Source organism: Macrosteles quadrilineatus, unplaced genomic scaffold (genome assembly GCF_028750875.1).
Source record: "Macrosteles quadrilineatus isolate MER2022 unplaced genomic scaffold, UCM_ALF_1.0 Scaffold_4__1_contigs__length_99947679, whole genome shotgun sequence".
Classification (NCBI taxonomy): domain Eukaryota; kingdom Metazoa; phylum Arthropoda; class Insecta; order Hemiptera; family Cicadellidae; genus Macrosteles; species Macrosteles quadrilineatus.
In genome coordinates this window covers 30,606,695-30,634,412 of record NW_026542597.1, presented here as the reverse complement: position 1 = coordinate 30,634,412, position 27,718 = coordinate 30,606,695, and the positions used below count along the sequence as shown (strand labels likewise).

General features: G+C 35.3%; 1 protein-coding gene across 1 annotated transcript; it reads left to right on the top strand.

The window, feature by feature from the left end:
- The first annotated feature begins 471 nt into the window (after positions 1-471).
- LOC128992731 (proteasome subunit alpha type-6-like) lies at positions 472-26,460 on the top strand. The gene is made up of 8 exons (XM_054416457.1): positions 472-683; positions 3,699-3,793; positions 5,478-5,559; positions 6,161-6,276; positions 13,433-13,513; positions 17,891-18,028; positions 19,392-19,486; positions 26,338-26,460. Exons 1-8 carry the CDS (start codon positions 608-610, stop codon positions 26,393-26,395), a joined length of 741 nt encoding a protein of 246 aa, XP_054272432.1. The 5' UTR covers positions 472-607; the 3' UTR covers positions 26,396-26,460.
- The last annotated feature ends 1,258 nt before the right edge of the window (positions 26,461-27,718 follow it).

The following is a 27,718-nucleotide window of genomic DNA, read 5'->3' as shown; positions in this document are numbered from 1 at the left end:
TGTTTAGCGTCAGACGTCTCATAAGATTCTATGTTTAGCAGACAGGTGATATCAGCTTATTAATTCGCACTTTATTGATTTAAATTTCAATTTGTGAACATAAATTTACTAAAATATTGAAAATAACACTTACAGAATTAAAAAACCAAAACAATATGAATTGAAAATCTTTATTTGTACATTTAAACCAGAGTCAATATTTTCATAGTCCAGTAACCCTTCCTTCCACCATGCCAGTAACCAAGCTTTCGTAAATACACAAAAAATACCATTAGCTGGTTCACGCTGCTTCCATAAAGTTGTATCGGTTGTATACTATCAGCGATCTATATCAGTGGTTGTATTGGTTGGTTGAGCCAATTTGATCCTACTTGTTGGTGTTGTTGGTAACACTGAACAATGATTCGGCTAGATTGAAGGATTGGATTGGAATGATTGGATGAAATGAAACTTCCAAACTTCGAAACTTGCTTTGCTTCTTTGCTTGGAATTGGAAACCGACTACAGACACAGACAGACAGATAGTAGGAAAAACTTGCGAAGTCATTAAAGATTTAAATACTATTTATGCTTTTATTGTAAATTTGGTTGGATACAATCTTCAATAATGTCACGAGGAAGTAGTGCTGGATTTGATAGGCACATCACAATATTTTCTCCTGAGGGAAGACTCTACCAAGTTGGTAAGTTGTATGTTATAACCTACAAAATGTTATTATGGATCTTTTATAGAATTTGGTTTCACCAAAACCAATGTTTTCAATTTACTTGAAATAGGCCTATAGGTACTTCATGTTTTAATAAGCTCACCAACGCATGCAATGAAGGTAACAAGGTTAACCAATAATAGGCCTACTGCTGCTCTCTCTAAAGCCTGGTTTACACGGGTCGAGTACGGCGGGCGAGTCAGTGTGCGAGTTGCCACTCGCTCTTTAACTCGCCTGGTGTAGACATGCAGGCGAGTCGAGCAACGGGCGAGTTGATAAAAAGAGGTCAGTTGAGAGCGAGTCGAGTGATTTAGTTGAAAACCGAGTTGCTCGGCCCAGTAGCTACCCCTACCACCACGATTTGCCCGCAAAACATCTGTTTACTGCTCTCATGAGTCCAGCAACCACAGAAATTTTTTTTTTGTTATTTTGTGGTCGCTGACAAAGAGTCGATCACAACGTTCAGTATTTTTGGGGTTAGTTCAGTAGTGTATGCCTAATCACCCTCAATACTATATGGTTTAGTTGAACATTTGGCCCTGTGTTGCATTGTCTTGCTGATCGTAAATCTACTCACTCTTATAAAATTCAGTTTTCAAAATTGTTGTACAACTTAATATCTACAGTTCTACTGGAACGATTTTATTAATCAATGGGTTGTTAGAAAGCTCACTCCCTAAAAATGTTTTCTATCAGAAATACATTGAAAACAGTGTTTTTTCACATTTTTTTTTATTTGGAGGCAACTTTTGGTTGCCTATATGTTTTATTTTAAAGAAATGCAGTACCGGTATAGTAATTTGTAACAAATCTTATTCTTTTAGAATATCACCTTCCACTTTGGTCTATTGTATAAAAAAAAAAAAACTTAAGCAACCCTGCCTGAATTAAATGGATGATTTAGTTTTAATTCTAATAATCTAATTCAGTGATTTAATTAATTTATAAATTCAGCATTAAACTCTTGAAAGTCCCATTTTAAACTCAAACAACATTTAACACGAAAGCTAAGGTATACGGAATACCCTACACCACAGAACACAGAGAAATTATAAAAATTACTTCTCTGTGCCTACTTACACTGTCATTGTTCTAAATAGGAATTTTAGGAATGCGTGTAGACAGTCTAGTCAAGTACCGGGCGAGTTGAACAAATCAACAACTGGGCCTAGTAACTGGGCCGAATAACTCGTCTGACATACTCGACCCGTGTAAACCAGGCTTAAAGGACTTTAATAATGGCCTTCTTCTTAGTTGCATCAACTTCACTGCACCAAGAGAACATGCTCTTAGAACATGAGAACATGCAATTGTAATGAGATTGTAATGTCAAGCACTCACATTTACTTGTATCTTGTCAAAATTCTTGCTATTTATTATTGTTACCGCGTTCAAATCTCTATGCTTTTGTTAATGTTATATTTATTGTTATAGGTACTGTTGTTTTAGTACTTAAATGTGAACTATTAGAAACTAATAGGCCTATATCAACTATCATGATTTGCTGTAAAATGGTGTAACCGTTGAGACTAAATAAATAAATAAATAAAGCAGCATTTTCTTAGTGACACAATTAAAAAGCCTGTTACACAGCGTGCTTCCTCTCCAAGGTTGCAGGAAGCACCAACCCCTTTGAAACCAATTGGACTTGTTTTGTTTCCTAGCGACACGGTACTGCCAACTGTGCAGCGTACCGGTACCTAATTAATTGGGAACACTGCCTTGAGAGCAGTCAGCTGCAAATAAACTGCCGAACTGGGCTAACGATAATGTGTACATTTTAAATATAGTAACCTAGCTTAGTCTGAGTGATCTTACTAAGTTCACCATTGATGTTGATGACAACAGTTTACTAATTAGGCCTAGGCCTGACTGTGTGTCTGAGTTTTAAGGTTATTCTTAACTCTGTTGGCTTTAAAGTTGTATCACCAAATTTTCTCCCTCACTAAGATAAGTCTACACAAGACAGGAAAACTGATCTTAAGTTAGTTAGTAGGGTATTCCTTAAATTTTACTTTATCCTCTTATGAAGTGCTTATTGATGAGAATACTAAATGCACCGTCATGGCTCCTAGATTCAAACAGTTCACCACATAATTTGTTACTTTAGGACAGTAAGTTAGAGCTAGGGCTCCATCTCTTCCCCGTCTACCAAAAACATAAAATCAAGACATAGGTACTTTCTTCGATCCATAGGAGAATTTGCTAGTCACACAACTCATTGTCTGATTTCAAGGAATAACTTTAACACTTTTGGACCCTGTAATTTTAACCTGCCCTATTCTAACCACGCTGTTCCTTACCTGTTGTGTTCTTTAGCTTATTTGCATAGCACGCAGCTAAGTGAAATTGGAGGAAACGCACCTCAATCAAATCATCTGTGATTAACCCCCAGCTCTGTTGACTCGTAGTGGCAATTCAACTATATTCTGATTCTTCAAGTCTGAACACTCAGCATGGAGCACTTTAAAGCATTTTATGTGTTAATTCTGAAAACTAAGGTAGAGTAGGCCTATAAATAGACCTGACTCGTAACTGCAATGGAAATTGCTAAGTGACAAATTTGTAAATTAAGGACTGAGTGTAGTACTTGAGTATCATTGGATTAAAGTATTGAGTTGACCCGATATCCCATTTCATTTTATATGATGAGTTAAGTAGGGATTTGACATGTCATGCTCTTCACTAGCATGATATGGTACTATTATTTTTTATGGGTTATTGTTATTCTTATTTTGAATTCTAGATTGCTATTTCATATATGTGGTATATCCTGTGGTACAGTAATAGCTTGTTGTGTCTTGAACAGTAGGTTAGCATAACTTAGTTTAAATTATTTTACTGTTGACCAACAAATCTCGGTCTTTAGGGAGATTAACATTAACCGCACAAAGTTTTAATTTAAGTAGTATTCGTTAAATTAGTCCTACTTTGACCATGGAAGGTTACAATCTGAATCTAGTTTAAATTAATGTTGTTTACTTTTTACAGAGTATGCTTTCAAAGCCATAACGCAAGGAGGTTTGACGTCTGTTGCTTTTAAAGGAACTGACACTGCAGTTGTTGCTACTCAAAAGAAAGTTCCGGTAAGAATTATTTAATTATTGGTTTTATTATATCTTTTTTACAAAGGGGGTTCCACCCGCCAACTGATTACCACGTTACAAACATGGTCCTACCAAAAAGAAACTCGCGGCATTATTTAATTGTTTAAATAAACTACTATAATATTCACAAAAGATCCAAATTATGCACTGGATGAACTGAAACTTCGTACCGGTTTCTTTAAGTACTTTACACAATTTTTTTGAAAATCAGTAGGCCTAAATTAGTCTTTGTAAGTCACATGTGATTCTAACTTCTAAATAATAGTTAAAAATAAATTTTTCCCCATCCATTGCAAGCTCTGATAAAGAGCACAAAAAGCACACAATCATTGGAAACAAATTAGTTTTATAATGTTGAGAGATTTTAAAATAGAGGCATGTTCAATCCCGAACTATATTTCAATCCATAGCCTATAATCTGCCATCTTGAATTGAAATTCAGGCTGCCAGGTAGATCCCACTTAAATGCCAATGGCTTTAAACTAATCATTTTCAAAGGTAGCACATTTATACTCAGCTAGCTGAGGTCTATAAAAAAACTTTAAATTTCCTGGAACCTAACTATAGAAAATAAGCAGCTGACTTTGCCTGGCCTAATTACTATACTAGCATCTCAGTTTCCCCACCCGCAAACTGATGAGAACCTTTTCTGCAAAAGAGTGGGATATTGTGGGAGAGCCCATCACGTCGATTTAAGAAAACCTTTAATTTTATTTTATAATATTTTAGTTAGAAAATTAACTTTTTAACTATAAAATTAGTTTTAAAATATTTAATTATAAAATTAAACTGTCATAACCTAACCTAACCAACCAAACTTGCTGATCATATAAAAAAGATATAAAATAAAAGTCTAATGAAGGTTTACTTATGATTAATTTTTAATTTTAAAATTTGTTATTATAAAAAATAAAATTATAAATGCCTCAAATTCTAACAAAAGATGTACAGTTAAGAAGTATTCACAATCTAAGCAAAATCTTGGACAAAAAGTTAGTGTCGCCGGCGGGATTCGAACTGGGGACCTCCAGTTCACGAGTCCGAGACGCTATCAACTACGCCACGAACCCCAATGGAATCACTTCGTCTCGTTACGGTAATGGGGTAATGGTGTTCCCTAAAGAGCAGAGTGACGTCACGCCCCCCACTCCTTCTCTAAAGAGGTTCTCATCAGTCTGCGGGTGCGGAAACCGAGACGCTATATAATTACTATCATCCCTGTTTCAAACAATCAGTAAAATTCCTTTTCTGTGTTTTAAAAAACAGCAGACTTTAAAATGAATTTTAAACTCACTTTTCCTGCCCCAGCAATCCTGCAGTCTAAGCAAACTTCCATTTAGCTTACTTGGCTGAATTTCTATGAAAATATTCCCTTAAAATTTATCAGATTTATTTCCCATTCAAATGACATTAATTTTAATAAGTAGGCTACGTTGGTTTGCTGGCTACACAGGGAATAAATACTATTACTATACCAGCACGGTGCTGCGTGAACAATGACGAGCTGACTCAGAAACAGCTGTAGCCCATTCAAGGGCAAAGGGTTAATATTAAACTCTAAGAACGTTTTCTGTTAGATAAAGCCTTACACAATTTGATAAACTAACTATATAGTTTCAGCATTCAATCTTAAATGAATATTTATTACATTCTTGTATGACAGGACAAGTTGTTGGACCCTGCCACTGTTACTCACCTGTTCAAGCTGACCGATAGCATCGGCTGTGTGATGACAGGAATGCTGGGTAAGTTGTTTACCTCATCTGATAAAATGCCGGGTCCATTTTGTATGAAAGATAGATTTTTAAAAACATCTAAATTAGGCTAGGCTTAATTTATTTGGTTCTTATCAAAAACCTAACTATGTAGCTCATGGTGCAGATATGAGATATTTAGCCTATTTCCAAAAGTAAAAATACATGCTTTCATTAAATAACAATATTCTTAACGGAAATTATCACTTAAGACTAGGCTGTGTTTGGGGAAGATTATGTCAGCTAATTTAGTAATACGCACAATAAAATGTGAAATAAATATAGTCATTTTCCCATTTAAAAATATAAACAATAAGTTAATTAAAAAGTAATGCATGGCCATTAAATTTGTAAGTAACTTATTTATATTTAAACTACTGATGATATTAGTTGTTTTTCTTTAAATTTAATTAACTTAGTAACTTAAATAACTTTTTTTGTCAAACTGCAGAAAAAATACGTGCATTGCAGGACTGAAGTAGCTCTTGCATGTCAGAACAGCCAAAAGTAAATCACAACATCATGAATAGTAGCTGTTTATGCCTTTTAATCATTGTTTGCTTAAAACTCTATTGCTTGTTCCGGTGTGTAGCGGACAGCAAGTCTCAAGTTCAGAGGGCTCGCTACGAAGCTGCCAACTTCAGGTACAAGAACGGCTATGAAATGCCCATAGACATGTTGTGTCATCGAATGGCAGACATATCCCAGGTAAAACCAACAAAATTCTGTTGTTTGCAGGGATCTGAACTAAATCAGTCAGCTGTTTTTTTATTTTTTTATACTAGATTTGTCTCTTAAGCCCCTGTCACACGGAGCTGGTTTTCTCGCTGCTAGTAACTAGCAGCTAGAACCAGCAGAAAACCAGCATCGTGTGACTGATTCTCCAGCTGCTAGAAACACTCGCATGAGCTGGTATCTCCAGCCGCTGGAGGTTTTAAACAGTTTAATATTACAAGCGCTTGAAGATTCACTAGCAAGTCATGTGACCACCCAGCTGTAGTCTCTAGCACCATTCCAGCTCTATCTGACAGTATCGTCTTAGTTCTCGCATTAAGAAAAATGAATTTAAATTTATTGAACACATTTAAACTTATCAAGAATAAATTTAAACTTTCTTGTTAAGAAATCTTTTCACGCATTGTCATAATTTTCTCGTTGTTACGATTGCTACATCTCACATATATTAATAAAATGAATGTGATTTTTTGTGTTGATGAAAGATAAAGTCCTTTTGTTATACGCCTACCACAACTTATTTGATTTTAATTTAATTTACATATCCGTAGTAGATACAATATAATAGTGTTTTTATATATTAATATTTTATGTTTTCGTGGCACTTTTTACTTCTATGATGGCTGATCATTGACAAAACATCACTTCTAGGGATGGGTCGAAGTCGAATCTCGAATCTCGAATCCACCGAATTTTCGGAAAAAATTCGAATTCGAAATTCGATCGGCGAAATTCGACTTTCGAATTCAAATTTACGGCAAAATCGTAAAGATCGTTATCCGCCAAATGGCGTCGGCGGCAATGAAAACCACGCAATGATGTAGGCTAACCGATAAGACAAGAAATAGAACTTCGTAGGTTACAAAACAAACATTATTTGTTGACAAATATTAGTGGTTTTGAATTTATTACTGTACTTCAATAGTACAACACAAAACTATAAAATAAACGAAAACGTCGAAAACATTTTTTGTTTGTATTGTGACGTTGCAAACGGCAAGCAAGAGCTTCAAGAGAAGACAATAACAGTCAGCTGTCGTCAGTCGTCACTCGTCACGAAACCAAAACCAAACTGAAACCATTCAACTCTACAGTCTACAGAGAGAGAGAGAGAGAGAAGAACAGACTACCTAGTAGGACTAATGCCGCCGTCATCGTCGTCGTCTACTTCTTGTCTGTCAACTTTCAATCTGATCTAAACCTCTATCTCAGTCCAAGCACTCCCTCTCCCTCCCTCACGCATATCAATAAAGTATTTTGATTTTATCGTCCATTCAAATGCCACTGTTAGTTGTAAAATTTTAACTCACGGAAAACAACTATTTTTAGGCTATTACAACTCTAACCTATAACTATATTTAGTAGAAATTAGAAATTGAAAACATAATTATATCGTTAGCTGAATTACCGCCGTTTCGTTTTTGTACCCATTCATACGCCACTTTTAGTTGATGAAATTATAACTCATTGAAAACAACTATTCTCTAAATTAGAACCATAGATAAAACATACTCCAGATCTAACTGTATACTCAGTAGAAAACAAAATTAAATCTTTTGGCCAATTTCGATACCGCGATACCGGTGTTTCATTTTTATAGATTAAATAAGATTTACTGCAATACAACATGGCACAGCATAGCGCCAGAGAGGATACTTAAACCATAGATAAAACATACTCCCCGTTTGGTGGTTTGAACTTAACAACAAAAAATATCACATTATTTATCAGAAGTAAAATAAATCGTCATTATGATAACTGGAGAATAGTATCACGAAGGTTTTATTTTGAGATTCAGATATTGAGATTATAAGCTAAGGTACCCCAGCGGAACATCTCCTAATGACTTGGCAACACTGTGTGTGCACAATCTGGCAACATGGCGGCAAAAGGAAAAAAGTCAGCCGGCTGATGCAGAGGGTTTGTTTAACGGTTTAAGAGAGAGACAAACAACGTAGGGGTGATCATCGATAGGTCAACTATCGATATACCGATAGCATAGTCGCGAAAACATCGATGTTTTTCTCAGTTTTCCCGTCTGCTCTCTGTCCTGCAACAACTAATTAACCTACATCTAATACAATTCAGTCATGGAAGACATCGATTTTTCAATACTTGGCCAAAAAAATCGTTCGACTAAAAAGTCAATGTACTAAAAACATCGGTAATCAACCATCGAAGTAAAAAACATCGAACATCGATATAAAAATATCGATGTTTCGAAAACATCGATTATCGATCGTCATCTTGAAAGAAAAGTAAGTAAAACAAAACAAAAGCTTTAGCTAGCTTGCTTCACGCGTTTACGTTAACGTTTTCGGTACTGCTTGCTTAAAACTTCTACATTTTTACTGTATTAGTTGAGCTGAATTTTCTATTTTATTTTATTTAGTTTTGTGAGTAACTGTAACTTAGACTTGTATCAGTGTTTTGGTGAATCAGTGACTGTGCGTATGTAAAAATGAGTTCTGAAGTTTGGAAATACTTCACAATAGATAGTGCTAATCCAAACTATGCAAAATGCAATCTCTGCAACAAGTTACTTTCGCGAGGTGGGGCTAGCAAAACTACATCCAACCTGACGAACCATTTAAAGAAAATACATAAGTCATTTCCACATCAACCAAGTAAAGGTACTGGTAGGAATAATGGTAGGCCTAGATCAACCGCTGATATTGACTCCCCCTCCTCATCCTCATCCTCATCTATAACTTCTCCAGCCACAGCCACGAGTACAATAAGGAGTTTTTTTACCAAACCTAATCAAAAAACTAAGCCTAGTTCCACAGTAACTTCAAACCAATGTAGGCCTACAGAGTCCAACCAATTTGATGTAGAAAGTGGTGGAGATGTGATGCAGGTTGAGTTAAATAGTGATTTTGGACCACTAACCATTGAAACAACTATATCTGATTCTGAAGAAGGCCTAGCAGATCTAACCTCCCCAGCTTCAAATATAATATCACCTCAGTCCACCTCCTCCTGTCCTCTATCCACTCCTGAACCTAGAGAGAGACAATCTTCAACATCTCCACTCGTCCCTAGGACTATTAAACTTCAAGCGACTAGTCAGCCTACTATAGAAGCCTTATATGAAAGGAAATTGAAGTTTAAATCAAATGACCCCAGGGCTACTAAAATTGATTGCTTAATAGCAGAAATGATATGTATTGACCTTCAGCCTATGTCTATAGTTGAAGATAAAGGTTTTTTGAAGCTCTTAAATCATCTCGAGCCAAGGTACCAAGTGCCCTCTAGGAAAACATTTTCCAAAAAGATTATAGTCAAAATGTACAACCGTGTGATGGGCGAGTTGAAGGCAGATCTTTTAGAGGCAAAACACGTGGCCATCACTACCGACATGTGGACGTCTGTTGCCAACTGTGACTTTATGGCATTCACAGTTCATTTTTACAGCAACAGGAGTAAAAAAATGATTCATAAATGTCTGGAATGTGTTCCCTTCCCGGAAATAAGCCATACGGCAGTTAACCTAAGGAACTTCTTAACAAGAATTTTCAATGAATGGGGGATTCAAACGAAAGTAGTCGGAGTTGTTCGTGATAACGGACCAGACATTACAGCTGCACTGAATGGTAGTGATTACCAGGCGTACTCCTGTGTAGCGCATACACTGCAGTTGGTAATAAAAGATGGCTGTTTGGACAATCCAAGGATAAGCAATGTTATCAAAAAAGCAAGAAAAGTTGTTGGCAACTTCAAAAAGTCAGCCAAAAACACGAAGGTGCTAAAAACCATCCAGAAACAACTAGAGCTGCCCGAGCATAGACTAATTCAAGAGGAGCCAACGAGGTGGAATACGACATACTATATGCTCAAAAGACTCGTTGAGCAAAAAGATGCTCTAATTTTAATATCTGGACGGGCGGACATCAATCTCACAGTGGTACTAACTTCGGATGACTTTAAGACCATGAAAGCGGCTGTTGATATTCTTGAAATCTTCGAAACTGCAACCAGACAAGTCAGCAAGGAAGCTTCTACAATTTCTGAAGTAAGTTATCATTGGTTAGGCTTAGGAAATATTTAGTAATCAAGCTAAGCTAGAAAAATGTGGGAAAGATAAATAGGATTCTAAAAAAAAAAATAACTAGGCCTATTTTGAAATTATGTTTTATTGATTATAATTTCAGTTGTTATTTATTGTGCCTATTCATCAAATCCTTATCAGATTAAGGTAATGTAAAAACTAAACACATGCAACTTTGTAAAAGTTTGGCCAAACATACATTTGATTACATGAACCTAATAACAATTTTTAACAACAGCATAAACACCCTTTAGGCATACTCAGACAACTAACTTTAACAACATTTTTTGCACTAAACTAAATTGTTATAGGCTACTTACATTAGCCGGGCCACAACCTTTTTGGGTTTGGTTAGGCTAGGTTATGTTTGGTAAATGAGTGAATAAAGACCACACAACTAACTAACCTAGCCGCCGTAGTGTGCTTTGTAAGGTTGTGGTCCGTATAATAAGCAAGTACCTAAACTCAAATTGTTTTCCTTATAAAGTTCTAAGCCTATTTTTTTTTTTTCAGGTAATTCCTCTGATAAACACAATGGAGAATTTCCTGGTCAACATGGATGTTACGGGTTCTGGTCTGATGGGCGTTAAGAATGATATTGTCTCGTCCTTGAAAAGACGATATGCCGATATTGAAACAAATGTCAACTTGGCAGTGGCCACCATACTTGACCCAAGATTTAAAGCAGTTCCTTTCAAGAACAAAGAAGCTTTGGAAGAGGCTAAGATAAGAATATTGACAGAAATGAGGGATGCGGAAAGTCCAGGATCTTCTAACACATCCGTCGAGCAGGAAGAAACGTCTCACTCTCTGGATGAGTCAAAACAGCTCAACTTTTGGTCCCACTACGCTCAGGCTTTTGCCAATGTAAACCCAATTTCTTCGACAGTTCAGCGTACCTTGGAAAATGAACTTCAGCAGTATTTAGAAGAAGGCCTGATACACCTACAAGGAGAAGAGAAGAGCATATTCGAATATTGGGATATCAGCAGCTCTTTTAGATTAAAACAAGTTGCTATGAAATATTTATGTATACCGCCAGCAACAGTGTTCAGTGAGCGACTCTTCAGCACTGCAGGACTTGTCTGCGACAAGAAGAGGAACCGGCTTGATCCCGAACGGGTTAAGATGCTGGTTTTTTTTAATAAAAATCTTCGTTAGGAGGACTGAGTGAAAGTAGTTGTTTAAAGGAAACGTTATTTTAAGAATTATTTCTCTTATTTAAAATTTGCATTTAATTTGATCCAACTATCAAGATAAAGTAGCTATACTTAAAATAACTTATTGAATATTGATGTGTACATAGACCTACCATCCACCCCATTTACCATCGGAATCCTCACCGCAGTCCTTTTTTTCATCGTTCTTCTAACTTGCTTCTTCATTGTGTGTAGTGTTGTAGGGTGAATGTATGGTTTGTGTTTTAGCATTACTTTATGGGAAATGTATTTTCTTCCTGATATTCTGTATGTTGTAGTAATGTTGATTTATGAAATATTGTTTGAGCTGTTTTTTAAAGATAGGGAGCGTGTTTATATCTAAGTTTGTTAGGCAAGATGTTGTACAGTTTTAATCCTATGTAATTCATTATTTTTCTGGTTTTTGTTACTTTGTGTTGGTTTGGTTTATATTGTTGTATGTCTTAACCATAACTGATACCTAAGTAGTTGTATGTCTGTCTTATCTTGTTTTTTGAAGGTATAAATAAAATAGGCTTCTTTTTTTACAGTCTCTTGGTCTAGATTTTTATTTTCCCTTTAATTGATACTCATTTATCCATGTATGTAAGTACTGGTAACTGGTATTTTTTCATCGTAGATCAAGATCAGTCAGTGATTGGTCACTCTTATAGTGACAGTTAGGTTAGGTTTGGTTTGGTTAGAAGATTGATTAAACAATAGACTCTTCTTAACTGATCATTTTAAGTTGACTAACAAATAGCACATACACTAGGCTAATCTAACCTAAACGTCTAAATGAGCAGTGCTTCTATTATCACCTAAAATTAAAAGTTTATTCTCATTCGACTTTGTACAATTTTATATAGCATTGATAAAGTTCATACTGTTCATAGCCTATATTACATAGGTTACCAAATCTAAAGTAACAGATAAAGTAATAATGAGATGTACTGTATATATGTAGGCCTACAATGAAACTTATTATTTGTATTCATCTAATTTTTATTGTGGCTTTGGCTTATCATCACAAATTAATGCAACATTATTTAATGACTGAGAGAGGAAAAGCTAAAAAAATATGAATCGCCTTAAAAATTCAAAAAATTCGAGATTCGAGATTCGAAAAGACAAAATTTGAATTCGAATTCGAGATTCGAAAATTTCAAATTTTCCCATCACTAATCACTTCTAATACCAACATTATTTTTGTTACCTACGGAGTGTGTAGTTACATCCAATTACATCCCCAGACTTGTAAGTTGTAGCGCTAGTTTTCCAGCTCCGTCTGACAGGACTCCTAGCGCGCTGGAGAACTAGCAACTAAAGCGCTGGTTCTCGCAGCGAGAACTAGCTGCTGGAAACCACTGCAACATAGTGATTACCTTAAAGTTATTCGAAGCTTTTGAGAAGCCGTTTGTCATGATTGAAACATACTTTAAATAAGGATACTTGCTTCCATGATAAAAAATGGTTAAGTTATGATAGCGTGGTTAGGCTATTTACTCCAAAAATTACTAAATAAATCACTCTGTACAAACTATGATTTTAATTCCCAGTAAACGGGAATGATACACAACAATTGTCATAGCATTATTAAATTGCTTTTAAAGCCATAATTTACTTACTAATTTTATTGTACAAACTACGGTAAACAAATGATACTTAAAAAGTTAAAATGGCATTGTGTCAAATTAAATTTGTATTTATTTTTTCTAAATTTCCTCTATTGTAATCTGTTGATCCCTGCCATTATCATTGACTTTTGAAAAACGTGTAGCCTATGTTGGCTTATTAAAATAAACATTGACTCATAAAAAGATCTTTAAGCTGTTGTAAGTTGGATAGTCAGATAGGTTGAATGAAACATTTTCATATATTTGTTTTTCTCTATCCGCAGGTGTACACGCAGAATGCTGAGATGAGACCCCTTGGTTGCAGTATGATGCTGATTGGAATCGACAAGGAGAAAGGGCCACAGGTATGTGTACAGTGTATAGGCTATTAGGCTAATATCTTGGTTACGAATCATTTTGTAATCCTTTAAAAAAATGCTCTTCTTCCAACATTTAAGATCTTTCTTCAAATTCTTGTACAGTGATGGTACTTTATTACATTGATTTGTAGTTCAAGAATTCTGAATTACTATGCTTAATGTCAGGGACGGCCTGAGGGGTGTGCGACGTATACAGCCTGTTACAGTTTAATTTCATAGTTAAAATCAATTTTTTTCAGGGGAGGGCCCCCCAGCCCCCCCTTTAATCTGAGGGGTATGGAATACCCCTGATGGGGCATGATATGTGAGTCTTGCACACTTGCAATTTTTTCTTTGGCCAGCCCTGCTTACTGTAATAACCTGAGGTGAAGAGTAACCAGGCCTACCTGTATAAGTCATTAAATTATGTACTTACATACAGGGTGAGTTTTAAATGAGTTCCCCCCTACTTTTTTCTACATTTCTTAAGATATCAACTTTGGACCACGTCAGATCATTGTAGTGTAGTAAGTACTTCGTTTTGACTGGGTATACATTTTTGGCCTCCATCTTGGATCCGCCATATTGGATACAACATTTTTTTTCAAATGTGAAGGTAGGGTTGTGACCCATTGTTTCAAACTAGAATTTTACGCTGATTACAATGCCGCAATTAGTTTTTAAAAATCTTGATCCGTTCTAAAGTTATGAGGACTTTTTATAACTTTATTTTTAGCCCATTTTAACATTGTGCATTTACAAATTAAGACCATAATCTCAAAATAGGGCTAGATAGAGATAAGTATACACCACCATTCATTGTCGACCTATTATCACTTGGTTATGACGGATTTATTTTTTTCGGCCGCCATCTTGGATCTGCCATTTTGAAATGTGATAAATTAATTTAAATATGAAGGTGGTGTTGTGACCCATCATTATGAACTACTTTTTTATGCTGAACTCAATGCCGCAATCCGTTTTTGTTTCTCAGGCTTTCTTGATGAGATATTAAAATTATCTTACTTGAATTTCCAATATTTCAAAAAAACAAATATGAAAATGCAAAACGGATTGCGGCATTAAATTCAGCAAAAAAAAGTAGTCTAAAATGATGGGTCACAACACTACCTTCATATTTAAATTAATTTATCACATTTCAAAATGGCAGATCCAAGATGGCGGCCGAAAAAAATAAATCCGTCATAACCAAGTGATAATAGGTCGACAATAAATGGTGGCGTATACTTATCTCTATCTAGCACTATTTTGGGATTATGGTCTTAATTTGTAAATGCACAATGTTAAAATGGGCTAAAATAAAGTTATTGAGCGGAGCGAGCGAAGCTCTTATACGTCGACTTTTATGCATTTCGTAATACGCAAACTCCTCCTAGACGGCTGAATCAATCGTTTTAAAATTTTGCATGGTGATAAAGACCATACCGGTGAGTGCCAACATCTATATGGCGTTAAAAAAGTCTTTCAGGAATCCGCCCCACTGGGTCTCAAAGTTTCAATGTAATCCTTATGGAAGCAGTATTTGACACATAAACAAAGACATATGATCAGCTGTTGACTTTTGAATGCAGGGAGATAAATAAAAAGCTGATAGCATTATTCCACAGACATTAGAACATAAACGGTGGGATGGATCATAAATATAATAAAATAACAACAGTAGCTTGAGGTCCGTGACGTAGGAAGTGGTGAAGGAAGTAGTCAAGACGAGCTGTCCGGAGTGTGAGAACTGTTTATGACAATTAGATTAAGGCATCTGCAATCATAAAATGCTATTGGAAGGGAAGGAAATAGGTCCGTGACGTACAGTTTATGACGATTAGATTATGGTATCTGCATTCCTAAAATTCTATGGACAGGGAGGAAAACGGGTCCGCGACGTAGGAAGTGGTGAAGGAAGTAGTCAAGGTGAGCTGTCCGGAGTGTGGAAACTATTTATAACGATTAGATTTAGGTATATTCATTCCTAAAATTCTATAGGAAGGGAGGAAAACGGGTCCGTGACGTAGGAAGTGGTGAAGAAAGCAGTCAAGGTGAGCTGTCCGGAGTGTGGAAACTGTTTATGACGATTAGATTTAGGTATATTCATTCCTAAAATTCTATAGGAAGGGAGGAAAACGGGTCCGTGACGTAGGAAGTGGTGAAGAAAGTAGTCAAGGCGAGCTGTCCGTAGTGTGGGAACTGTTTATGACTATTAGATTAAGGTATCTGCAATCCTAAAATGCTATTGGAAGGGAAGGAAACAAGTCCACGACGTAGAAAGTGGTGAAGGAAGTAGTAAAGGCGAGATGTTCGGGGTATGGGATCTGTTTATAAACCGTAAGATTAAGGTATTTGCAATCCTAAAATGCTATTGGAAGGGAGGAAAACAGGTCCGCGACGTAGGAGGTGGTAGGGAAATAGTCAAGGCAAGCTGTCCGGAGTGTGGAAACTGTTTATGACTATTAGATTATGGTATCTACAATCCTAAAATGCTATGGAAAGGGAGGAAAACAGGTCCGCGATGTGCGAAGTGGGGAAGGAAGTAGTAAATGCGAGATGTTCGGAGTATGGGATCTGTTTATGACCATTAGATTAAGGTATTTGCAATCCTAAAATGCTATGGGAAGGGAGGTAAACAGGTCCGTGACGTAGGAAGTAAAGAAGGAAGCAGTAAAGGCGAGTTTTTCGGAGTGTGGGAACTGTTTATGATGATTAGGTTAAGGTATCTGCAATCCTAACATGCTGTAGAAAGGGAGGGAAACAAGTCCGTGACGTAGGAAGTGGTGAAGGAAGTAGTAAAGGCGAGTTGTCCGGAGTGTGGGAACTATTTATGACGATTAGATTAAGGTATCTTGGTATCTACAATCTTAAAATTCTATGGGAAGAGAGGGAAACAGGTCTGCGACGTAAGATGAGGTGAAGGAAGTAGTAAGGTGAGCAGTGTGGAGTTTGGGAACAGGAAACAGTTTGTAGCAGTTAGTAACAATGTATCTGCAATGCTGAAATGCTATGAGAAGGGATGGAAGCATGCCCACGACATAGAGAATGGTGAAAGAAGTAGTAAAGGCTAGCAGTGCGGAGTGTGGGCAATGTTTGTGACAATTAGATTAACGTATCTAAAATGCTAAAATGCTATGGAAAGTGATGAAAACAGGTCCACGATGTAAGAAGTGGCTTAGGAAGTAATGAAGTATGGACATATTGTGAGAACCGTCTGTGGCAATTAGATTAATGTATCTTCAATCTTAAAATGCTATGAGAAGGGAAGGAAACAGGCCCCACGACGTAGGAAGTGGTGAAGGAAGTAGTAACGGCTGGCAGTGCAGAGTGAGGGAACCGTTTGGGCAGTTAGATAAATGTATCTAATACTTAAATGCTATGGGAAGGGAAGGAAACAGGTCTATGACGTAGGAGATGGTGAAGGAAGTAGTAAGGCTTGCAGTGCAGAGTGTTGGAACTGTCTTTGGCAATTACAATGTATCTGCAATCCTAAAATGCTATGGGAAGAGAGGGAAACAGGTCTCCGACATAGGGGTGGTGAAGGAAGTAGTAAAGGTGGGCAGTGTTGAGTGTGGGAATGGATTAATGTATCGGCAATGCTAAAATGCTACGGGAAGAGACTGGTTAAAATGATTATGAAGCACGAATCGTTACATTTTTCGATACATATTCAATCGTTTACAATATAAATTTACAACTGAGTTGACAACAGCTGAGTTTTACTCCATAGAGGTTAAAAATTAATTTTATTTCCCTAAGAGTAAAAATGCTACTTTAGACCCGGAACGCATGCATCAATGACGACTGTTTTTACTGCAGTATGACAAAAACAATATAATATAACCCTTGATGACTCCGCTCAATTTTGTGGATGCATCTGCGAACGCCACCTAGTAAAAAGACCTCATAACTTTAGAACGGATCAAGATTTTTAAAAGCTAATTGCGGCATTGTAATCAGCGTAAAATTCTAGCTTGAAACAATGGGTCACAACCCTACCTTTACATTTGAAAAAAAAATTTTGTATCCAATATGGCGGATCCAAGATGGCGGCCAAAAATGTTTACCCAGTCAAAATGAAGTACTTACTACACTACAATGATCTAACGTGGTCCGAAGTTGATATCTTAAGAAATGTAGAAAAAAGTATGGGGGGAACTCATTTAAAATTCACCCTGTATATCTGGCAAACCTTTTCTGACCAGGTTCAACAGAACTTTTAATCCTAACTAATCCATGACATTCACAAATTCTTGGTTCATTGTGGGGATGTTTTTTATTAATTAGTTGATGCTGTAGTTTCTTGGTAACAGTAGTTAGAGAAAAATCTAATCTATACCTAAATTCTGTACTATATCAATGTTGATTTGTTTGTGGTAGGTATACAAGACGGACCCAGCCGGATACTTCTGCTCATACCGGGCCATCAGTGTTGGCGCCAAGCAGACCGAGGCTAACAGCTACTTGGAAAAGAAGCTCAAGAAGAAACAGGAGTACACCGAGGATGAGGCCATTCAGGTATTTAAATATGTGGAGTTAGGCACAGTTAGACAAAGTATCATCAATGACTTAGAAGAAGATATTCTATATGTAAACCGACTGTAGCCAATTATTTGTTATTTAAAAAGAACATAGATGAATGTGCCAATCGCAAAGTGTGCTACAATCTAAAATTGTATTTTGTCCCTTAGTTTTATTTACTGTGACTGTTGGTGTGGCATACAAGGTGCTATATGATAAGTTGTCATTTCAGGTTAAAAAGTTGGTGTAGGCCTACTTGTCTTGAATCAGTAATTTACATGGGCACACTTAGTCGGTACTATCATCTCGTAAATCATCTATAGTATTGATGTGATTGTAGTTGTCGTTTGTCACAGATCTGTCAGAGGCTTATTGTGATACGATACGAACAAAATGATAGCATTCTATTATAAATTTAAACTGTCATAACCTAACCTAACTAACCAAACTTGCTGATAATGACAAAATCGAATGAAGGTTTACTAATTGAAAAAAAGTTTCAGTAGCAAACTCCTTTTCATTCTCAAGTACAACGCATGTTTCGAAACTGCCATTTGCACTCCAGTATAATGAAAATGTTAATATAACTTAGATAATTAAAATGAAAAAAAGTTGCTTATAAAAAAAAAATATATAAATGCCTCAAATTCTAACAAAATGTGTACAGTTAAGAAGTAATCGCATTCTAAGCAAAATCTTTGACAAAAAGTTAATGTCACCAGTAGGATTCAATCTGGTTACCTCTTGAACATCAGCCGAGTACTCTATCCACTTCACCACGAACCCCGATAGCAGTACCACATATCATTGCGCGTTCATTATATTAATTGGACCATTAATCGATTGAATCGAACCCATTTGGTCCGAAATAATATCGATACTTAGTATTTCAAAATATTAAACCGATTGTACACGGCCTTTTTGTTCGGAAATTTGCTCACCTTTAACATGACCAAAACTGTAAACAAAACAACTCATTAGCTGTTATATGCCACAAAACTTCAATAACTTTTTATCCTATTTTGGATCACACATATATAAATATTTATGCGAAATTATGCTTAAATATTACACCTATTACAAAACACTAAACTAAACGCACATTACACAGTAAAATTACGGATAAAAGTTACACTTCGTCTTGTTATCTGACAAAAACTCATGACAATGCCGCCATTTTAGGTTAGACGATGTTTGCTCTTTGAAAATGCCTTATAAATGCTTTCACTGCTACCATTTAATTTAGAAACTAAATTGAACTGTATTACTTAATTTGATAATATTATTATTTTGTTAACTTAAGACTGTGAACACTTATTTAGGATACAAAATCAATTATGTATTTTTTGTTTTGTTTTAGTTGGCAATCTCCTGCTTGTCCTTTGTCTTATCTGTAGACTTCAAGCCTTCCGAGATAGAGGTTGGAGTCGTCACCAAGAACAATCCTAAGTTCAGGTAGGTTGCAATTTGCAAGTAACGGCTTAAAACTGTATAATCTTTTGACAAAACAAGTTACTTTTTTACATAATCATCATTTCTCTTTGTTCCTGCAAGACGTGAATGTTCATGTGTATTTGATTGAAAATTAGTAGGTTCCACCTAATTTCTTGGTTAAGTACTTCCTAGTTGGATCAGTGTGATTTTCTGGGTTCTATAGTCAAGGGATATATTTCTCATTAATCATCTTTTGTGCAGTTACTCTTGATTTAATCTAATTAAAAATATCAATTTTCGGCACTTATTACTTGGGTGAATGTAATGAAATAAATGTTTTTTTAATAACATCATCCAACTTTAACTAAACCTTTTTGGGGTGTGTTGCTAGCCTAGTGGTTAGCGTCTCACACTTCGGTGTGAGAGGGACGGATTCAATTCCTGGCATATCCACAAAACTTTAATGGGTTTGGACCGCTTTCCCTTAAAAGCATTTAAACTAAAATTCAAATAAAATCAAATCTTTATTTCATATTGTACATTAAAGTACATGGAATGGCGTCAAATACTAAATCTAAAACTTAACGTAAAGAAATCAAGTCTAATAGAAATAAAAAACACTAATTTAACATGTATTCTTCTAAAGAGTATAGAGGTAGTGACAACAAGTGGTACTTCAAATGTTTTTTAAATTTGAAAAAATTATTTTCTTTCTTAATGTGATCAGGAAGTTTATTATAGAATTTACCTCCAGCATAGGTAGTTTTCTTTTCATATAGACTTAGTCTATGGGCAGGTGCTGCAATAGTACCCCTATTTCTTGTATTGTAGGAGTGGCATACACCTAATAGAGGTAAGTCTGCAAAATTTTGTCTACAATATAAAATTACTTCATATATATACATGTTGTATACAGTCATAATTCCAATTTTTTTTAATTCCTCTTTGACGGTCTCTCTCCATTTAATATCCAATATGATTCTCAATGCTCGTTTTTGTAAAATTAAAAGCCTATCCAAATTTCTTTTACTTGTAGCTCCGTAGATGCAGATACCAACATTTATATTTGAATGAATATAAGCAAAATATATCATTTTTAGTGTTTTAAGATCACAAAGATTAGATAATTTATACAAAGCATACAAACCAGATGTGACTTTTTTAGCTACCGTATCTGTTCAATATGTAAATCCCAACTTAAATTGTTACTCATTATCAAACCTAAAAATTTGGTGTTAGTTATTGGAGATATTTTATTTTTATTTATAGTAATTGAGATGGGATTTAATTTATTATTTTTGTTGTTGGTGGCGCTGATTGGCATTAAATTTGTTTTTGAAATATTGAGCAATAGTTGATGATCACTAAAGAAGTTATTTATATCACTTAGATTATTGCTAATAGATTGTTCTATTTCTATGGCAGATTTGCCACTTATTTTCAAATTGGCATCAACTGCATAGATGCAAATTTTGTTTCCCTTATTACCAGAAATGACTTGAGGTAATCCATTTATATATATTAAAAATAAAAGTGGTCCCAAAATTGAGCCTTGGGGCACCCCATGGTGAATTAGTTTCATCTCTGATTTTTGTATAACTAAATTATTTTGATTATTGTAAACTAGCTCAACATATTGTTTTCTGTTTGTTAAATAACTTTTTAGCCAGGATAACATAGGTTCTTTAATTTTTAGTTTTGCCAATTTATTAATAAGTAAAGAATGTGAGACACTGTCAAAAGCCTTAGTTACATTCAAGAAAACTCCTACAACCTTTTCTCCCTCATCAATTGAATTTATTACAGATTCTATGAACTCAACCGCCGCAGTTACAGCAGACCGCCCTTTTCTGAAACCATGCTGCTCTTTGTCAATTATATTATTTTTTTCCAAAAAAGTTATTAATCTATTATACATTGCTTTTTCATAAATCGTAGAGATTACTGGTAGCAGCGACAATGGTCTATAATTTGACATAATTGATTCATCTCCTTTCTTGAAAAGAGGCTTAATTTTGGAAATTTTGAGTTTATCTGGAAAAATACCACTAATGAAAGAGGAATTTATTAAATGTACTAAAGGTTTTATTAAATATTTCTTAACATATTTAACTAAGGGCATTGGGATTTCATCATAGCCGGATGAATGCTTATTGTTTAAAGAACTTATTATTTTGTCTATTTCTTTGTCGCTGACAGGTTCACATTTAAAGTATGTCAAGTCTGGGGAAAAGTCGGTTTTAGCATTATTTAAGTTGGCAGTTTCATTTAATTTAGGTATCACATCACGATCTACAATGTTAATGAAATAATCATTGAACAAATTGCAAATTTTGTTAGGACTAGAGTAAACTTTGTTATCTACTTTAATACTAGATATATTATCATCTACTTTACGCGTGTTTCCCACTTGCTTATTAATTATATTCCACGTTGTTTTTACTACATTAGACGAGTTATTGATTTTGTTTCGGTTTTTAGCATTGTTAATTTTCTTTCTAAGGGTTTTATTTTTTAGTTTAGCATCATTTACAGTATTTGTATTTTTAAGCAGTCTGCCCTTGGTATGAAGCTGGATGATTTGATCTTTTTTGTTTTTTAAAGTGTCATTATACCAGCGACACTTGTTGTCAATCCTTTCTCTAATTTTGACCACTGGAAAACATTCGTTAAAATATAAAATTATTATATTTATAAATACATCATATTTTTGTTCTACCGGAGATTGAAACACTTCCAGCCAGGTTTCATTTTTTAGTCTATCTAAAAACAAATTCTTATTACTTTCACAAAACTCTACCATATTTAGTTATAAGCTTACTCCTAAATGTATTTTTTGATTTCTTATAAAAAATCTCTAACAATTGACCATCATGATCTGATAACATAGCATTAATACCAGTAACTCTTGTGATGTTTTTATCAAAATTTATGAGTATGTTGTCTATGGCTGTACATGATGTTTCTGTTATTCTAGTTGGAAAATGTACTAGATATTGCACATTACAAGCTTTTATTGTGTCACATAGCTGCTCATAGTCGTTATCATGTTCCAATACATTTATATTTATGTCACCAGCTAGCTATAACTACTCTCTTATATTTTTTACATACAATCTTTAAAGCTGCATCAAGTTTGTTACAAAAATTGTTTACATTGGTGCATGGAGATCTATAAATTCCAATTAGGAGAAATCTAAAAGAGTCAAACAAAAATTATGCTGATGAAAATTCAAACTCCTTTTCATAAATTAAATCATTTAGTCCCTGTAATCTAATTACTCTATGTTTTATAAATCTTTTAGAGAGAATAACAATACCTCCTCCACTATATTTTTCTCTGGCATAAGCTGAGACAACGTGGTAATTCTCTAAATTTAATCTCATTATCTCATCAGTTTTCATCTTGTGTTCACACAGTACAATTATGTCAGGATTTAATTCGGATGCTGTGATTTCTAATGCTTCTAACCTAGATGGCAAATGTAAAATATTTTGGGAAAAGCTTTTTATATAATTTTGACTACCAGGTATGCTGTGATTATGTGCTATGTTTTTTGTGTTGTTGTCTCTTTAAATATTAAAAAATAATTGTTAGATTCAAATTTACTATGAACAGGAGTGCTAATTTGTTTGCTTAAATCTAAGTTTATGCTAGGATGTACATTGTTTGGAATTTTTTCAACAGGACTATTTCTTAAAGTAAGGCACTGAACATTTTTAGGATCACCATTGCTCTGCTTTTCACTTAACTTCACCACCTCACTATACTGTAGCTGGCCAGGAACCACAGGAGGGTCGTTTTGCAGGGTTGAGTGTAGGGTTGCCTGAGTTACAGTTGCTGTTGAATGAGCGCTGATGGGTTGAACTGCCGAAGGGGTGACTATAGATGGTGAAAGTACTATGGACAGGTTGTGATGTAGAAGTGGTGTTTGGCCTGTCATCTTCCAGCTGTCCATTGCCATCAGTGTCTGGGATGGTAGGAGTTGGAGATGTGAGGGTTTTGTAGTGATTTCCGATAGATGTATATAGACTATTCAAAAAATCACAGTAGTTTAGTCCATTTCTCAGGTGGTTTCTAGATTGTTCCTCAAATACAGTTATTTCAATAGGCGCTCCTGCCGTTTTATGAAACTGAACTATATTTTTTGCAAAAGCATCAACTGGTATTCTGTCTCTTGAGCATCCCATTGGAGAACAATTAACTTCTACTCAATTCAAAATGCCACTTGCAAATAAAAAAAACATAGGCCTAAAAAAAATTCATTACATTTTGGTGCTTTTAGTTGTCTCTGTATGTTAAGTATAGGTGTTTTCCTCTTTAACTAACTATACATATAATAATGTGACAGCTTAGTGGTGAGTATAAAGAACGGTCTAGTGAATATCTTACCGAACCAACAAGATAATACTTAACACCTTTTTTAGAAATATTTAGATAAAACCTCTCCACCATTATGATGGCATTATAAAGATTCTGTGTAATTGTTACATACCTTGAATTGGGTGTTGTTTACAAAATGGGTGTGTCCCAAAATTGGGAACATGTTTACTCTTCACCCAATCTTGAAACCTCCTACAACAAATTTCATAATATTCTTCAAACAGCACTGGATTATACATGCCCATTAAAGAAAACTAAAATTATTAAAAACAAAAAACATATGAAGTACTACGATCCTGAAGCAAAATACCTTAAAGAGAACTTTTTGAAAGCTCTGCAAAAGTTTGAGTTAACGAACAGAAATGAAGACAAATTAGAAATGATTAATAGAAAAAGGATATACGACATGAAACTAAGAAACCTAAAAATGTCCTCAACAGCTAGCTTCATAGAACAAGCTGACAACAAACCAAAAGCACTATGGCAAGTTATAAACAAGGAAAGGAAAGGAAAATGTGAAGAGAAAACCCTTGCAGAATTAGAAATAAATGGCAAACTCACAAACAACACAAAAGAAATGGCCGAACACTTCAACACATTCTTCTCAAATATAGCAGAAAATACCCTTGACCAAAACAGAGCAATCGTTATAGACCCTGAAACAGTGCTGAGTGGAGAGGAACCAGTCTGCCCAATACACCTTACCCTAACTTCAACATCCTATAAAGAAGTTAAAACGATAATAAACTCCCTAAAAGCCAAAACATCAAGTGGAATAGATGAGTTTTCCTCTAAGATGATAAAGCACTGCTCTCAAGAACTCATCTCTCCTCTGGTTTATCTTATAAATAAATCATTTAAAGAAGGCAAATTCCCATCCGCCATAAAAGTCAGTAAAATATACCCCAAACATAAAAAAGGACCAACTGAAAATGCTCAAAACTACAGGCCCATTTCTCTCATCTCCAGTTTCTCTAAAATCATAGAAAAAATTGCTCTGGCTAGATTAATGGCACATCTTAATCATAACAAACTCTTAACTGACAACCAACATGGCTTTCGGAAGAATAAATCTACATCCTCAGCTATAACAGCACTAATTGAGTACGTCCTAGACCAGATAGAAAACGAACAATACATTTCCGCCATCTTCCTTGATTACAGTAAGGCTTTTGACTGCCTGGGCCACGACCTGATATGCAAGAAACTTGAAAGACTCGGTATAAGAAACTCTGCGCTAGAATGGTTCAAAAGCTACCTAACGGGACGTTCACAAGTCGTGGAACTGAAAAACTCATCAAATGAAGTCACAGAAAGTTTCAAATCTTCAAAAAGCAAGCTGACGAGAGGAGTTCCACAAGGCTCTGTATTAGGCCCGATTCTATTCATCTTATTGACTAATGACTTCCCCAAACAAATTGAGAGTGAAAATGCTGTTGCAATCATGTATGCAGATGACACAACCATTTTGATCAAGGACAACACAGCCCAAAGCCTTTACCTTAATTCAAAATCGATCTTAAATAAAGCTATCCTCTACTCAAAGAACAATGACTTAGCAATAAACCCCACAAAAACTACAACTCTGAATTTCAGTAAGAAAAAAGACATAGTCCCTCAATTAGAGGATGTAACAATAGAAAACTACACAAAATTTCTCGGTGTTATCCTTGATAACAAACTAACATGGAAAGAGCACATCAACCACCTAAGCAAAAAAATCAGTACTGGAATATATGTCGTCAGAAGGATAAACTACATAGGCGGACTCTCTGTGGCCAAAACAGCTTACTTCGCACTGGTAGAGTCGCATCTTAGATATGGCTTGACAGTGTGGGGAGGAACTTCAACAAAAAATATGAATCGAATTCTTGTCCTTCAAAAGAAAGCCATAAGAGCCCTCGCCAACCTTGTACCACCACAGACTTGCAGACTAGCATTCGTAAACCTAGGAATCCTCACAGTGGTGTCTCTCTACATACTTGAAACCATTAAGTATGTGAATGAAATAAACCCCCCAAGAAACCAAGACCTGCACCACTACAACACCCGTCATGGCTCCAAATTTGCACTACCAGTTCACCGAACAACTCTTTGGGAGAAAAAACCTTCCTACACCGGCTGCAAGCTGAGGAACCATCTACCTGACTACCTGAGAGACCTGACTGGCAACAAGCTACACCAGGAGCTGAAGAAGTGGCTAATCGCAAGACCCTTCTACTCAATAAAGGAATTTTATGAAAATTAACATGTACAATTCACTATTGTATTGACACTATTGTAATTCTTGACGAATTAACAATAAAGAATATTGTATTGTATTGTATTGTATTGTATTGTATTGTATTGTATTGTTTTAGCTTTTTTTTGTTGCCATTATTGTACTTATTGTTGGAGTTGTTGGAGTTATTGTCAAACAGTGTATTTTAAACTTATTTCTCAGAGCTATAATCTATCTCAACTTAAATTTCTCTCTTTTTTGTTTCAGGATTCTCAATGAAAGCGAACTTGATCGGCATCTGACTACTATTGCAGAGAAGGACTAATTTCCGTTATGTATTTTTATGTATTTTGGTACTTTGATGAATAATAAGGCAATTAATAAATTAAACTTTTCACCTCTCTTAACACCAATTCTGTTAATTAAATATTCATTTTATCTGGAACTTGTTGGATTTGACTCTATACCAGGTTTCAAGATCATAGATTGTTAGTGACTTATAAACCATCATCTTTGTTAACAACTTCAAACCATATCGTATTTCCAATGCGCCACCGGAATTTTGGGGGAGAGGTGGTTTGGGATATTTTTCTTCTAGGTGTAATAATGAATGTATAATTTTGTATAAGCAGCCTGAAAAAGTGTTTCTAATTAGTCCACTCACCAAAAATATTTTGCTATTCGTAATTAAGATGACTTCTAAAAATGGTAAAAACAAACCTTGTCAGACAATCCTTAACATGTACGGTAGTGTCGAATTTTACTTGCTACATATGTTTTGGCGGCTCTTAAACTCCACCATTGTCAGGCTTACAAAATGATCGACTTCTGAAGGTGTCGTCAGAATATGTTACGAACATTTAACACAAAGCACGAAACGATTACAGATAGGCATATCAATTCACCCATGGACAGGACTGGAAGTAAACTGAATCAGGTTATGACGGACCAACGTGATCTCTGTATTGTCGTCTGCGCTATCAACAGCTTATTGGACTATTGTAGTGACTGAGAAGAGTGTTGATAATATAATGGGATTCATAAATTATTAGAGTTTTTTAATTCAAAATTTGTATTCTGACCATAGTTTTTATGTCTTTATATATTTCAAACCCTTCCAAAGTATTTAATAAATGTACTTTCCCGCAGAAATCTAGAATGTCGAGCGAGACCATCATTTATATTCAGCATATCATGGTTATTATTATTGTCAATAATAATAAAAATGACAACAAGAACAGCAACAAAAATGTTTCTTGAATTCACAAATTTTCAAAATAAACTTTTAATGAATAAATAGTTATTCGGCCTACGACAAAATGCCATTAAATGAAAAGTCACATTCTATGTATTTTTAAGATATAAGGAAAACGGTGGCTATGACCAGTTCATGAGATTTTCAGGTTTCTCCAACATTACTAAGTGAATTTCTTATCGACCTCTTCCAAATGTATACCCCCAAGGGCCAAGACATGAAATGTGAACAAAGTACAAAACAAATGGACGCCTCAGGTAAGTTTATCTCTGAACATCTCCAAATAATATAAAGCCAACCAGTAGATGGAGGCTAGCCAGGGATCCTGTCAGCAACTGGACCAACAGAAACACTTTCTCTATAGGGAAGAATACCCATGTAGCACAGATGGTT

Coding starts and splice junctions, on each gene's coding strand:
- LOC128992731 (XM_054416457.1), top strand. CDS start 608: ATGTCACGAGGAAGTAGTGCTGGATTTGATAGGCACATCACAATATTT. Junction 3,794..5,477: donor CTACTCAAAAGAAAGTTCCG/GTAAGAATTATT, acceptor CTTGTATGACAG/GACAAGTTGTTGGACCCTGC. Junction 5,560..6,160: donor TGTGATGACAGGAATGCTGG/GTAAGTTGTTTA, acceptor TCCGGTGTGTAG/CGGACAGCAAGTCTCAAGTT.